Here is a 16,135-nt window from a genome sequence, read left to right as displayed (position 1 = left end):
CTAAACAAAGTTCAAGTAAAGAAGAGACCGTAAATTCAGACTGGTTTAATCAAAACTTCTTTGGGGACTTCTTGATCTTCAAAATTATGTATGATATCTGGCCCTCTCCATGTTTCTTCCTCATCTACAAATGGGTCCCAGACTGTCCTTGAAGGAAAGCAGGGCCTAGGCTTGATTTTAAGGGTTCTTTCTGGTTCTCTGATTTCTGATTCTACATTCTAATAAGAAAATAAAGCTTTTAAATTTCTTTTGAGTTGACATTTACACTAAAATTTATAATTCAATAAAAACATTCTAAAGTATGTCATTACAAGAATCATCTCTGTTTTATTTATTCTACAGAGTAATGATTTCAACTGAACGCATTTGGGCACAGTAAATATTTGACATGAAAAGTAGTTGTACCAGAAGAGGCTTCAGAAAAATAGCAACTTGTCTGACACATAATAACTAGAAAATATTCTTCTGTCTGATCATTAAAGTGTTACAAATCCTGAGAATGTTATACACTGAACAAACTAGGTACTACATATAATTAAATCTTGCTTGCAAATCATCCATTAAAAAAATGCTTCGAGGTACAAATCACCTACGTATTAAACATGAGTCTTTACATTTTACAAAGAATTTAAACAAATATACCAAACAAAGTTAAGTGGCTCTTAAAACAGCAATCAGTCAGGTTCAAGGACACACTGTTCCACGATTTCCCGTAAATTGGGGTTTTCCATTGCAGCTGCCACTCGCTCTTTGTCATTTATCTGCTTGTTGACTGCAAAATACAGACGAAGTTAGCAAAGGAACTGTGTCAATATATAGTAACAAATTTTTTTAGCCTGTTAAAACAGAATTTAACTCCTTGGTAAATTAAAGCTTATTTTGGCTAATGATTCCTAAGTTCTAGAAGGGAGACTTACAGAGAAAATTACACCCTATAATCCTACTACTCTTCCACAACTATTTTCATTTCTTTCTTTCTAGTCCTTGTCCATATACATATTTCCATACAGAGTAAAGAGTAAATGAAATTTTGAAATTTTCTATTTTTCCCCCTTTAGCCTATTTTTTTTTAATTACAGGGTAATTTAACACATCAAAAATTATATGTCTTCTAAATTAATTATAAAGACTATGCTACATTGAGCACCTTTATACATACACCCTTCTTTTTGGAAAGATTCTTAAAAGTGGCATTGTTAGATCAAGGGATATGAATATTTTCATGGTTTTGATTCTCATCACTGAATTACTTCCCAACATTTTTTAACTAATTATATTGTCAACAATACATGAATTATCACTTTGCAAAAAATATCTGACAATATAAATAGAAACAAATAAACACACACATAAAAGAGGAAGTGAAAAATGGCTCCATATTTTTGTTGTAATTTATAATCCCTTGATTAATGATGAGTGAGAACATCACCCCATGTTTATCTCTTAGTTCTGTGAATTTTCCTTCATCTACTAGGTCTTTTTTTTTAATGAGTCTGCATGGATCTTCATATAATTAAGGTACTGGCCCATATCTGTTGTCTATAATTTGCTAAAAGCACTCTTGATGTAAGAGTTCAAAAGAAATGTCCATATTCTTTTCTGGACCTTCAATTTAAATTTTAAGTACATAGCTCTCTATCCTGCATCAAAGAAAAATATCAAGCCCTCCTTAGAGTTTATAAGTCAAGGTCCCTAAAGCTGGATATTCTTCAGAGATGTGCAGCTCCTAGCCTAAACCAGCCAATATCCATAGGTCTTACCTCTAGTTCACCTAGAGTCCTACAGAAAAACTACTTCTTGAAAAGTCTAGGTTCCCCCACCTCAAGGAAGAGCTAACAACTAATTCTGCACTTTTTTGACCCCGTAGATAGTTGGATGGCAGAATAACTTGGTATCCAAGATGAAGTACTATCTGAAGTTGTTTCTTTCTAATAATGAGTCAGGATTGACTTACTGTCTTCCTCCGTTGAGTGGGTTCCTTCCGAAATGTAGATTTCCAACTAGGAAGAAAAAAATATTAAAAGCAAAACATTTGGAGTACTCTACGATAATGAGTGAAGTGCAATGCACAGAGGACTCAAGAGCCTAAGGATGAAAGCCCAATTCCTTTTTCTAACATCAGTGACAGATCCCTCTAAAACAAGGACTGAAATTAGCAGGATTTTAAATTTTGGACACCTGGGGGAAGGCTTGCAGGGTTATTCCCATTAATTACTTTTTATTTTTATTATTATTATTTTTTTATTTTTTTTTCAACGTTTTTTATTTATTTTTGGGACAGAGAGAGACAGAGCATGAGAACGGGGGAGGGGCAGAGAGAGAGGGAGACACAGAATCGGAAACAGGCTCCAGGCTCCGAGCCATCAGCCCAGAGCCTGACGCGGGGCTCGAACTCACGGACCGCGAGATCGTGACCTGGCTGAAGTCGGATGTTTAACCGACTGCGCCACCCAGGCAACCCCCCATTAATTACTTTTTAAAATGCATACATACAAATAAAAGTTTACACAAATGAGATCTCAAACGTATTTCACTCATGGATCTCTCTACCTCTTCCTCCCAAATTAGTACCTAAAGTATCTAAACTTACTCCCTGCCCCAAGCCCCAAGCAAGCTATACTAATAATCTCGTGTAGTTTATTCCATATTTTTTCTCCATACCTAATAATGGAATATAGATTTTATACACACACACACACACACACACACACACACACACACACCAAGGTTGGAAGTTTCTTTTCTCTGCTTATTTTACAAAAATAGGATCACAATATACAGTTGTCAGTATCCTCCTTTTTCTCATACACTGTTATCTTGCTAAATTTCCTCTCAAGTATAATATCAGTTAAGGTATCCCTCCTGGCCTCCTGCACTCCCTCAGATTAGCTAACCTCCAAGAACTGGAGCTTCTGAGATAAACCCACAAAATTACTGCAAATCCCATGGCAAATAAAGCATGCTATATGATAAACTCGTGTCTACTTTCCAGAGAACACTGGAGTGTATTAACTAATTCTTATAAAGTTATTTTACTACTGAGATAAACGTTTTTCAAGAGTGAAAAAAAATCATACCTTATTATGGTTAAAAGAGACCCCAGAGATCATCTAGAACAGTCTTTTTTTTAAAACAAAACACCATATAAATTCCCCTAGTGGCATGACACTAACTCTTCTTCCAGACAATAAAGCAACAGGTATAAAATCACTTTATACTCATTTACTTTGGTTTAAATTATGCACGACTTATTACTCTGGAAAATGGTAAATAAAGGGGAAAAGTCAAGCACTTACCCTGCGATTCCTATATGAACTAACAATACCTCAGCGAAACCACACAGTTGGTTTGGTACCGGGTAGGCATAGAAGATTCTGAATTCGAGAGGTTACTTGCGGCCCTTTCTAAGTGGTTCTTACTTGGTTTAAAATTTTTGCACATGAAAATATGCTTAACATTATTAGCCACCAGAGAAATGGAAATCAAAACCATGAGTTATCACTTCCAACCCACCAGGATGGCTATAATGAAAAACATAGTAATAATACAGATCAAACAAGTGTAAGTAAAGATGTGGAGAAATCAGAACCCTCATACTGCTGGTGGGAATGTAAAACGGTGAAGTAGCTCTGGGAAACAGTCTAGCAGTTCCTCAAAAGGTTAAATACAGTTAGCAAAAGATCCAGCAATTCCCCTCCTAGGTAGAGGAAAAATGAAAACATATGCCCAAACAAATTTATAATAGACAAAAAGTGTAAACAACCCAAGTGTCCGTCAACTAATCAACAGATAAACTATGGTATATTCATACAACGGGAATAGTGTAAGGCAATAAAAAGGACTGAAATACTGACACATGCTACAACATGGATGAATTCTGAAAATAATATTTTAAGTGAAAAAAGACGACAAACGTATGATTCCATTTGAATTAAACATCCAGAATAAACAAATATACAGAGACCAAAAGTAGATCAGTGGTTAGCTGGGGTTAGGGGAAGGTTTGGGGAAATAGGTGTGGGGTTTCTTACTGAGGTGATAAAAATGTTTTAAAAGTGATAGTAGTGATGGTTGCAAAACTCAGTGAATATACTAAAAACAATTAAGTTGTACACTTTCAACAGGTGGAACTGTGTGAAATGTGAATTAAATCTCAATAAAGCAGTTATAAAACAAGAAAATCTTCCTTACCTTATGTTTAAACGGTAAACACCGCTGAAGTTTTACTCTTAAGCACAGCCCTGTAGAGGGGAAAAAAAAAAAAAAAAAAAAGGCCCCAATTATCTATTCTTTTATTAGTTCTTGAAAAAGCATACAGCTGTGTGTAGATATCTCCATACAGTACAGTAGCTGGAAACAGCTTTGACTCAACCCAGCGTAGGTTTCCTTTGAGCCATGCACCATGCTAGCAACTTTTATTTAGTCTTACATACTCCGCATAATACTCCAGTGAGCCAAATATTACCAAACCCATTCTATAAATTATGAAACCAAGGTCACAATGTAACTTGCCCAACATCACTGAGCTGGTAAAGTGGCAGTTGGGACTAAAACCCAAGACCACTGCAAAGCCTAGGTCCTTTCTACTGTATCGATTTGCCTTCAAGCAAAGGTCAATTCACTCATTACACTTTACTGAACACTAACAGACCAGATCACCCAAATATTTAAAACCAAGTAAGAGTCACTTAGGGGAGCCTGGGTGGCTCAGTCGGTTGGGCATCCAACTTTGGCTCAGGTCATGATCTCGTGGTTCATGAGTTTCAGCCCATGTCAGGCTCTGTGCTGACAGCTTGGGGCCTGGAGCCTACTTCAGATTCTGGGCCTCCGTCTCTCTGCCCTTCTCCCACTCAAGCACTGTGTCTCTCTTTCTCTCTCTCAAATATAAATAATAAAAAAAAAATTAAAAATAAAATAAAATAAAATCAAGTAAGAGCCACTTAAAAAGGACCACAAGAAACTTCACAAGTTTGGAATCCTCTATGCCACAATGTACAAATAGAGCTGTTGCCCCGAAACAAGTTCCTCTGAAGTTCAGTTAGCCACCCCAACGCCAAGTCACAGTTCAATGATTTTTTTTCCCCTAGTTGAGACTTGTAAGAGAAATTAAAACTGGGCTTGGAACAGACTCTTTTGTGCCCATGCTCTACTTCTTCCCCCACTTCAAAATAAGGAACGAATTTTTAATTAAATCAACATCCCAAGACACAGAAATCGAATTGTTCTTATTATGCACAGAAAGTGTTCCACAGTGCTTCGAGTCTAGAACACAGGAATTTCATAATACATATTAAAGAACTCTAAACACAATATATCATTTCTTTTAAGGGGTTTTCCCTTTAAACCATCTCCTTAAAACCTATCTGGAGAGTTCTTCTTCTCCCCATGCTGTCTCTTTTATCTGTCACCTGTACACCATCTGAACATTCTCATGTGTTCTACTCACCGTTGGTAGGTGTTTTATCCATAAAGTAAATAATAACTGTTTCACAACTCACAAAGCACTTTCTTGAGCATCAAAATCCTCAAGAGAAGCAGTACAGCATTATTGAGATAGATTCTTTGGGTTCAAGAGTAGCTCCAGAACATACTAGCTATGTGACCCTGGGCAAGCTACTTAATTCTTCTGAACTTCAGTTTGCTTATCCATAAAGTAAGTATTATAAGAGTACCACTCTATATAGGGATGTTATAAGTAATAAATAGTTACACAATGTGCCTAAAATAGTACTTGGTACATAAAAAGCATCTAATAATATTAGCCATTACTATTGTTATCATTTTCATTTTACAGCCAGGAACCAAGATAAGTGGTTTGACATCATATAGTTAACAGGTGGACAGCTGGGAGCTAAATACAGACCTTCTGACTCCAAATCCTATGCCCTTCATATTGGATCACACCTGCCTCCAGCTATTCTTGTCTGGACTAAGTCTACACAAATAGTTAACAACTGATTTCTCTGCCTTACCCGCTCACCCCCTTTGAGTTTCCTTTGTCTCTGCAATTATCTACCAGGATAATTCTGAGTAGGTGACAACGTCAGCAATCCCAGGGGAATGCACCCAGGTGCCTTTCCCTGTTTAGTACTATCTGCTCATAGGAAATGCCTCCCAAATGTCAGAAAGAGAGCTCTTTTTATTAAGTTTTCCAATCATATCAATTGAACATGGTTACTACACTACTCTACTAACCTCTAAAAAGGCAAGGGTCCTAACTGAAACTCATATTGAAAGAGCCAAAAAAAAAAAAAAAAAAAACGACAAAACTGCTCAAGAAGTGTACAGATCTGGGGGTGCCTAGGTGGCTCAGCCGGTTAAGCATCTGACTTCAGCTCAGGTCTTAATCTCATGGTTCGTGAGCTCGAGCCCTGCTTCAGGTGAGTCCCGTTTCTTTCTCTCTCTCTCCCTCCCTCCTCTCTTTCTCTGCCCCACGCTCACTTGCGCCCTCTCTCTCTCTCTCTCTCTCTCAAAAACACAAAAACAAAAAACAACACCTGAAGTGTATAGATCTGAAATATCTACCATAATCAGATCTTGGTGTCTTTACATTTACTTTTATTTCATGGACTTACATAAACACAGTTTTTTCAATAATTACAATCATTATGCAAATTCAACTTAGTATTTAAGTTTTTTCATACATTGCTCAGATACTTTGATTCCTTGATTATATTTATCATTTTCAATAGCAATAAGAAATCCCATTATATTGGATGCCATTTCCTTAATAGATACTATAATTTCTTCCAGATTTCTTTATTATAAGTTTATGATAAATGTTTTGTACATGCTACTGTTTTCTTCTATGGAATTCCTCAAAGAGTAGAAACTTTTTAAGAAGGACTTCCTAATATGTACCCAGAAGCTTGAAAATACTTATACCACATGACCCAGTAATTCCAATTAAAGGAATTTGTCCTGAGGCAATAACTAGAGACATACAAAAATATTTACATGTAAAGTTGTTCATCATAGTACAATTTATAATTGTGAAAACCTAGAAGTGGTCTAAATGGTATAAAACATAACATATTGTGCTAGTAACACAGACCTACATGACTATATAATTAAAAACTAATATTTAATGATGAATAAAAAATTGCCTATGCTTATCTATTTCAAGCTTTCTATTATCTAATCCTTGTAATGCCATTGCTATTCTTACTATCTCTACTTTACAGATTAGGAAACTGAGGCCCAGAAAGGTTAAGTAACTTGCCTAAGACCACAAAATGGCAGACTTGACGGAGCTGGAGTTTTAAACCCAAACACACATTCTTTTATGATAGCTGGTTTTTATTTTGTTCTTTATGCTTTTGTGGGGTTTCCAAATTATTGCCAAGATATTACTTTTGCAATTTAAAAAACACAAATAAACATTACTTTTTGAAAAATCAATTTGCTGAAGACTCTTGGAGTAATAGACCCTCTGTTTAAGAACCCTTATATACCAAAATATTTTAAGACACCCCCTTCACATCAAAAGAGCAGCAGCACTTCTGGAATCTGGCAATTCAGAAACTGTCCAATGACAAAAAAGATAAGTATGCATTCAAAAACGCTTTTTCCGGAGTGCCTAGCCAGATCAGTCAGCAGAGTATGCAACTCTTGATCTCGAGGTTGTGAGCTCCAGCCCCACATTAGGTACAGAGGTAACTTAAAAATAAAATCTTCACAAACAGACAAACACCCCAAAACGCTTTTTCTAGTATGGAATATTAATAACTACAATATTATCTATGGATTCACAAACCCTCTAGTCCCTCAAGATGTGGCCCGTATACTAGAAACCACTAATAGGGATCCCAGATCAATAAGCGAGAAAAGACAGAAATCACAAGCATGGAAGCAATAATAAAATGCTTACCTTTTCGATCCTTTTTATAAAAATCTATTTTTAAATAGATAATATAGTCCCATAGCTCACAAACTTAAAAAAATAAAAAAGTACATAGTAAAGTCTCCCTCCCATCCTGTCTCCAACCTGCCCCATTCCTACCACCACTATTACCCACCCCCATCACAGCTATTCATTTCTTATGTATTCTTCATGCATAGGTCATCAAATACAAATGTCTATTTTTGCCTTTTTTTACACAACCGTAGCAATATTACACTTGCTTTTATTTCTTAACACTATGTAATAAAGATCTTTCCATATCAGCACATGGACAGTTTCTTCATTCTCTTTAAGAGCAACATAGTATTCCATTGTTAATACATACCAGCACTGATTATTTAAACCATCCCCTACCGATGAACATTTTGGTTTGAAATAAATGTCCTTTCTCTTCTTTATAACAAAGTATGTATTCAAAGATACCTCTTATGTATCTTACTGCTAACTACTCCCAAATACTGGGAATGCTGCCTCTCAAATAGAAAACAGCCTTCAAAATAAACCCCCAAAGGCACTTGTACCCCAATGTTTATAGCAGCACTCTCAACAATAGCCAAATTATGGAAAGAGCCTAAACGTCCATCAACTGATGAATGGATAAAGAAATTGTGGTTTATATACACAATGGAATACTATGTGGCAATGAGAAAGAATGAAATATGGCCTTTTGTAGCAACGTGGATGGAACTGGAGAGTGTGATGCTAAGTGAAATAAGTCACACAGAGAAAGACAGATACCATATGGTTTCACTCTTATGTGGATCCTGAGAAACGTAACAGAAACCCATGGGGGAGGGGAAGGAAAAAAAAAAAAGAGGTTAGAGTGGGAGAGAGCCAAAGCATAAGAGACTGTTAAAAACTGAGAACAAACTGAGGGTTGATGGGGGGTGGGAGGGAGGGCAGGGTGGGTGATGGGTATTGAGGAGGGCACCTTTTGGGATGAGCACTGGGTGTTGTATGGAAACCAATTTGACAGTAAATTTCATATATTAAAAAAAAAAAAAAAAAAAAAACCCAAAGAAAAAAACAAAAACAAACAAAAAACAAAAAACAAAAACAACACCTCTCCCACTAGGACTTCTGCCTGTACTTCACTGAAGCCAACAGAGCAGCTAGAGAAGAGGGTGATGGCAGCAGTGCCAGTCTGAGAGCACCCACTCCAATCTCCAGAACTGAGGGGAGGACTGGCTCACACCCACTCTCCAGCCGTTGTAGGTGTGTATACCAAAGAGAAGCAGCATGGTGTGACTAAAGGAGGTATCATGTTTGGAGTCAGGAGACCTGGGTTTGAGCTTCAGCTTCGTCGTTTCCTGGCTGTGTGATTCTGAGCAAGTCACTTAGACTCTCGGGAGTCTTAGGTTCCTCATCTGAAAAAGTCTCTCATAGCCTGTGAGGACTATAGAAGATACACATCTGAAAATACTGTGTGAACCGTAAAGTGTGATACATGATGCTAATTGTTATTCGGGGTCACTATCAGTAAAATAACTTAGAATTAAAAACATATTTACATATAAAACCTTACCGATAAGGGTTGCCAAAGAGCAGTGAGGTACTGTTGGCGTGAACCTGATAATAACCAAATAGTCTTCTTCGTTTACCTCCTGAACCTCCACACTACTTTCGGTTACCACTTCCAGTTCTTCTAAGGTATTGGGCTTCTCTGGGTCCCGGATGGTTCGAATCAAATCTATAGAATCATCAGAGACAAGGTGTTATGTTAAAACATGAATATTCTAGGGGCACCTGGGTGGCTCAGTCAGTTGAGCGTCTGACTTCGGCTCAGGTCATGATCTCACAGTTCCTGAGTTGGAGCCCTACATCAGTCTCTTGCTGTCAGTGCAGAGCCTGCTTTGGATCCTGTGTCTCCCTCTCTCTCTCACAAACAAACGAACATTTAAAAAAAAACAAAAACAGAAAGACCCATGAATATTCTAAATAAGGATGACTTTGCCAGCCCTAATCCAAACACTGCTTTTTTTAAAACCAAATATCACAGTAACTCCCCAGATTTCTGACGGAAAATTTCACTACCAGTTTCCTTTTGAGAAGACAGTTTTCTTGGATTACTATTAGATCACACCCGTTTCTTGGATCCAACATTGCAGAGAGAATATAAGAATGAGAAAAGTGTCGGAAAGAAATGTGGAGTAAGAAGTGTCGGAGAATGTGGTATCAGGATTTATGAAAGCAGAATCTGAATCAAGCCTTTAAATATGGGTGACATTTCAATATCTGAAATTTAAGGTTGAAGGAAACTAAAGGACCAGAAATTGAGGGGTGCCTGGTTGGCTCAGTTGCTAATGTATGAGACTCTTGATCTTGGGGTTGTGAGTTTGATCCCCATGTTGGGTGTAGGAGATTACTTAAATTTTTTTTTAATTAAAAAAAAGTTTAGTTTGCCTAGAACTCAGCATAAGTGAGGATATAAGAGATTCATCCAGACCATCAAGGATTGCTTTTACAGCCAGCCACAGGTAATAAGGAATCAAGAGGTTCTGAACAAGGGAGTAAACGTGGACAGCACTATACTGTCAGCCGGTAACTCATCCACCAGCTGGTAGACTCAGAACTAAGAGTAGAGCCCAGAGATACCAGCTGAAAATGCTGGGCGCAAAACAGGCACATGACAATAGTAATGGAGAGGAGGCAAGAGATGGAGAAGTCATTTCAGAGGCAGAATCAATAGAATTTGACAAGCGTTTGGATGTAGAAGACAAGGAAAGGGAAAATGGAAGCTGACTCAGGTTTTAAGTCTGTCTGGGAGAACACTGATAGAATGAAGAAAAAAAAAAAAAGCTGGAGAACACAGGAAGAAAGTTGGGTGGGGCTGGGGCAACTGGGTTCAATTTTATACATAATGATTTTGAAGTGCTTAAGGGGCAACCCAAAGGAACATTCCAGCAAACACTGAATGGTACATAAGGCTTAAGAGACCACCAAAGCTAAAGAGACACATAAAAAGATGCTCAGGGTGCTGTGTGGCTCAGTCAGTTAAGCAACCGACTCTTGGCTTTGGTTCAGGTCATGATCTCACAGTTCGTGGGTTTGAGCCCCAAGTCAAGCTCCATGCTGATAGTGCAGAGCCTGCTTGGGATACTTTCTCTCTCTCTCTGCCCCTGCCCACTCCCCTCTCCAAATAAATAAATAAACTTTACAAAAATGCTCAACAACACTCATCATCAGGGAAATGCAAATCAAAACTACAATGAGATACCACCTCACACCTGTCAGAATGGCTAAAATCAACAACACAAGAAATGAACAATGGCAAGGATGTGGAGAAAAAAGGAACCCTTGGGCACTCTTGGTAGGAATGCAAAGTGGTGTAGCCACTCTGGAAAACAGGATGGAGGTTCCTCAAAAGATTAAAAATAGAACTACCCTACAATCCAGTAATCATACTACTGAGTATTTACCCCCAAAATACAAAAACACTAATTCAAAGGGATACATGCACCCTGATGTTTATTGCAGCATTATTTATAAAAGCCAAACTATGGAAGCAGCCCAAGTGCATCCACTGATAGATGATTAAAGAAGATGTGAGACAGACAGAATGATATTGCATTGTATAATGGAATATTATTCATCCATTAAAAAAAATGAAATACTGCCATTTGCAAGGACATGGATGGAGGTAGAGAGTATATAATGCTACGTGAAATAAGTCAGAGAAAGACAAATATTGTATGATTTCACTTTTATGCAGAATTTAAGGAACAAAACAACCAAACAAAGGGGAAAAAAAGACAGAGAGACAAACCAAGGAACAGACTTCTAACTACGGAGAACTGATGGTTACCAGAGGGGAAGTGGGTTGAGGGATGGGTGAAACAGGTGAAGGGAATTAAGAGCACATTTATAAGGAGCACTGAGTAATGTATAGAACTGTTGAGTCATTATATTGTTCACCTGAAACTAACATAACACTAAGTTAACTATACTGGAATTAAAATTCAAAACTTAATTAAAAAAAGGGAGAGAGAGAACACCAAAGCTACAGTGGTTGTTGAACCCACAGATTCATGAAGAATGAGTTTAACAGTAATTTTCAAGCTTGGCTGAACAATGGAATTATCAGAACTGCTTTAAAAACAAAACAAAACAAAACAAAAACTGATGTTAAAGCCCTACCCCTAAAGATCCTGATTTAACTGATGGGTAGCTTGGGTTGGGCATTGTGACTTCTAAAAAATTCCTCAGGTTCCTCTTAGTACAATCTGAGAACCACTAATGTGAAGGAGAGACCCAAGAATAGATCTGTGGGAGAGTACCTAATTCAGGGATCAGAAGGAGAAATAAAAGCAAGAAGCAGAGATGGAAAGGGAGGTGGTTAACAATATTAACACTGCAGAAAAATTCAGGTGGACGAGAGCTGAAACACGTCTTTGGATCTATCACTCAGGAGATCACCTGTAAAAAAGCAGTTTCAGTAGAGGGATGAAGGTAGAAGCCAGCTTGCAAACAGGGAATTGAGTGGGAACTAAAAATGTAGTCCTAGGGCTTCAGCAGGGAAGGGGAAGGGAAAAAAAAAAGAATCGTGGGTTTGGACAAAGCTAGAACAATCACAAGGGTAAGGGAAACTTGAGTGTTTTATATATAGCCCAAGGGGAAGAACCAAATAGAAGAAGAGAGACTGAAAATATGGGGGGGGGGGGGGGGGGGGGGCGGGGGGGGGGGGCGGAGGCACGACTGGCAAAATAAATAGAAGGGAATGAGACCAAGGATATGGGAGCCTGGGTTGGCCTTGGAGAGGACAAGATTTCCTTCCTACTCTGAGGTTGTAGAAAAAGATGGAAAAGGAGAATGAGACAAAAATGGTGAGGCAGAAAGGAGAGTAGAGGGAGTTCACATAGGATGGGACAACGTTCTCAGGTGTGAGGTTTTGTTGTATTATTTATAGCACCCTTATAATCAGAAATGCTACTGGGAAAACTAAATCAATCAAATTGCAACTTCTCCCCAGCAACTCCTGGGCTTATCACTTGATCAGCCACAGAATTTCAAAATGGAGGCAGGAAAAAAAAAAGACGAAAGCTTCTTCTTCACAAGGCTCTATCATCGTGGGACTCAGGGAAACACCGCTTTTTAAAAAGAAATTCGAGGGGCGCCTGGGTGGCTCAGTCGGTTGAGCGTCCGACTTCGGCTCAGGTCATGATCTCACAGTCTGTGAGTTCGAGCCCCGCATCAGGCTCTGTGCTGATGGCTCAGAGCCTGGAGCCTGCTTCCGATTCTTTGTCTCCTCTCTCTGCCCCTTCCCTGCTCATGCTCTGTCTCTCTCTGTCTCAAAAATAAATAAAAACATTAAGAAAAAAAAATTTTTTTTAAAGAAATTTGCTTCCCCTCATCCTAGGCATGTTCCCTGTAAGGCTCATTTATACAAGCCACATTATATTCTTTATATGTTACTTAAGCCTGATATTAAATTTCACCCTGCATTAAACTTCTCTGGTTTTCTACTGATTTGAGAGCTCTGGATTTATTTCTTTAGAAAGAAATGTTGCTCTTCTCACATTACTCCCCTGATAAAAATTCTTCTATGGCTCTGCACAGATATTCTTTATTTACATTTAAACCTTCAGTATCCAATTCCAACCTGGTATATAAAACAATTTTTTAAATGTTTATTGATTTATTTTGACACAAAGATAAAAAGAGAGATGGCACAAGCAGGGGAAGGGTAGTGAGAGAGTGAGAGAGAGAGAGAGAGAGAGAGAGAGAGAGAGAGAGAGAATATCTCAAGCAGGCTCCAAGCCATCAACCCCATACAGGACTCCATCCCACAAACTATGAGATCATGACCTGAGATGAAATCAAGAGGCAAACACTTAAACGACTGGGCCACCCAGGTGCCCCTAAAACAATTTTTGACAGCACTTTCACCTTTAAACCACAAACCCTAACCTGTAGACCCACCTATCTGCCATTCCCTAACATATTATTTTCTCACCTCCATACTTTTGCTCCTTTTTCTCTGCTTAGTATGCCTTCTACCCACCATATATCCAGAACCTACTTCTACTTCAATGCCTAACTCAAGTGACTCCTCCTTAAACTCTTTCCAGATTCCCCAATCAGAGATTAGGATCTCTCCTTCCTCCTAATGTATCTCTTATTCAAGTCTATTGGTTGGTACTGCATATAATAAAAAAGTCTGTTTTTGCATACATAGGTCTCCCTCAATATAAACTTGAGGACAAGAATCATCTCTCTTCCAAGGTTGTATCCCCAAGTGCCCGTCCGTCCTGAGATGCTGCAGACAGAAGTCTGATAGGACAGGAATGTGTCGGTGTTGTGGGGATCATTCCACTCACAATAATCATATAGCTAGGGTTGATTAAGTCCTGCCTCTAGTAAGAGAGGGGTAAATTAGATTGGCTCCAAAGGTCTCTTCCAACTGTGACCTCCTTCTACTGGCCCATAATCCTTGCCCACATTTTATTTGTATTCTTAGGTTTAAATCTTTCTCCCTCGGTCAGCAGGAATCTCTGAACATTAGTTAGTCGCAGTCTTTTTAGTTTTCAAAAACTATACTACCTAAGTCCAAAAACAGCCGTAAGACAATTGTGAAATGGTGTAAAGTGCACGAAGTTTGAAATCAGAAGATCCGGGGTTTGGTTTTTGCCGTTGGTTTAGTGGCAGCGTGACCTCTGGGTAGTTAACCATTCTAAACCTTTGTTTTCTCATCTGTACGAAGAATATGGTCCCAAGGGATTAAAAACAAAACAAACACATGTGACTATATGTGTGTTTCTGTGTATTCCTTTTTTGCACTCCAGGCTTGGCTGTGATAAGAAACTCTAATTTCGAGGCCCAGGTACAGGGAACCAGTCTTGTCCTCCTCTTCTCTCGGGGGAATCTCTGCATTTTCTTTTGCACATGAGAGCGGCTGTAACCTTGGGCCAGTCCCCAACTCGTTAGTCACCCAGCAGTGCTCTCGGTGGTGGCAGGAGGAGGAATATGTATCCAGGGGTTAGGGAACGCAAGGAAGGAGACCAGTAGTGCAACCACGCCAGCGTTCCTTCCTAACCAAGCACCCTAGACGCCTGCTCTGCCCAGAAGTCTTGAGAAGGGCACTAGGGCATGAGAGGGAAATCAGGCGTTTAAGACCTCCAGGCTCGGCTTAGCCCCAAGTTTGGGAAGAGCCCCAGTCCTAGAAAGACCCACATTTCCCCACTCCAGAGAAAAGGCTTCCCAAGCTTTCCGCCGAGACCCAGAAAAAACCGGAGTTTCCACCCCCAGCCCTCAGGTGAAGCCCCGGTTACCCCCGTCTCCACATACAAAGCCACACGCTGCCCTGGGTAAAATTAATTACCATAAACCTCTAGCGCTTTCTCTTCCATGATCCGGGGCTGCCGGGCAGCTCCCCGCTCAAAGAGGCCGGAGAGCCACAGGACTCTGCTCCGCGTCCAGGAAAGCAGCCCGGACACCCGCTCCATCCTTACGCTCCGCCATCCCTGGCGATTGTCCCACCCGAGCCACCGTCTCTCAGCAGCGGGCCTCGCGATTTATCAACTTCCTGATCTTCAAATGGGCCAAGACGAGCCTAAAGCTCCAGCGGAGCAGAAAATAGGCGGGACCCGACGGAGTAGCGCGGAGGACCTAGGGAAGGGCCCCGCAAAGACTACAAGCCCCAGCATGCTTTCCTCGGTTTCGGCGGGACAGGGGGGAAAAAAAATTCCTCCCAGCAGGTGAGGCGCATTGCGTGCTGGGACGTATGGGGCGTTTTCTTCGGAAGACAGAGAGCTGTATTCTGGGATTTGTAGTCTCTGTAGGGGAAGGGGTTTAGGTAACGGTCTGTTACTTGCCACTGTTTGCCTCACTCAGCGCCTTCAATAAGCTAAAGATGAATCCTGAAGAGGTAGGGGGAAAGGAGATCTTGATTTCTAGCGCTGGAGGAGCGTGTGCAAGGAGACTTTACTGTTATTTTTCTGAGGGAGCTGCTTCCAGCCGGTTTTCTTACGTCCTAGTCACGCCGGAAGTGAGTTTCCGTTGGGGTGAAACGGAACATCTTGGGAGCCTAGTGAGGTTCGTTAGATGTCGCGGAGGCGGAGAGGGCTTTTTGATTTTCTCGTCTCAGAGGGACTCGGGCCGGCACAACTCCCCACTGCGAGCTATTTCTGTTAGTTGCCTTCAAAGACAACTTAGAACGACAGCGCTTGCGCTGTGCCCAGGGTATCCAGTAGTGACACATTGGAGATCGTTACCCTAAAAAGAATGGTTTAAGTC

At 39.8% G+C, this 16,135-nt stretch overlaps 1 protein-coding gene across 1 annotated transcript; it reads right to left on the bottom strand.

Annotated features, from left to right (window-relative positions):
• Window positions 1-302: 302 nt before the first annotated feature.
• On the bottom strand, window positions 303-15,491 carry CIAO2A (cytosolic iron-sulfur assembly component 2A). Its single transcript, XM_019441834.2, has 5 exons — window positions 15,222-15,491; window positions 9,429-9,593; window positions 4,192-4,241; window positions 1,955-2,000; window positions 303-772 (listed from the first exon to the last, which is right to left on the bottom strand). Exons 1-5 carry the CDS (start codon window positions 15,343-15,345, stop codon window positions 675-677), a joined length of 483 nt encoding a protein of 160 aa, XP_019297379.1. The 5' UTR covers window positions 15,346-15,491; the 3' UTR covers window positions 303-674.
• Between the last annotated feature and the right edge of the window lie 644 nt (window positions 15,492-16,135).

This window comes from Panthera pardus, unplaced genomic scaffold (genome assembly GCF_024362965.1).
Source record: "Panthera pardus isolate Hobbes unplaced genomic scaffold, ASM2436296v1 HiC_scaffold_24, whole genome shotgun sequence".
NCBI lineage: Eukaryota > Metazoa > Chordata > Mammalia > Carnivora > Felidae > Panthera > Panthera pardus.
Note: the sequence above shows the minus strand (reverse complement) of the source record. Positions and strands in the feature narration are given on the sequence as shown.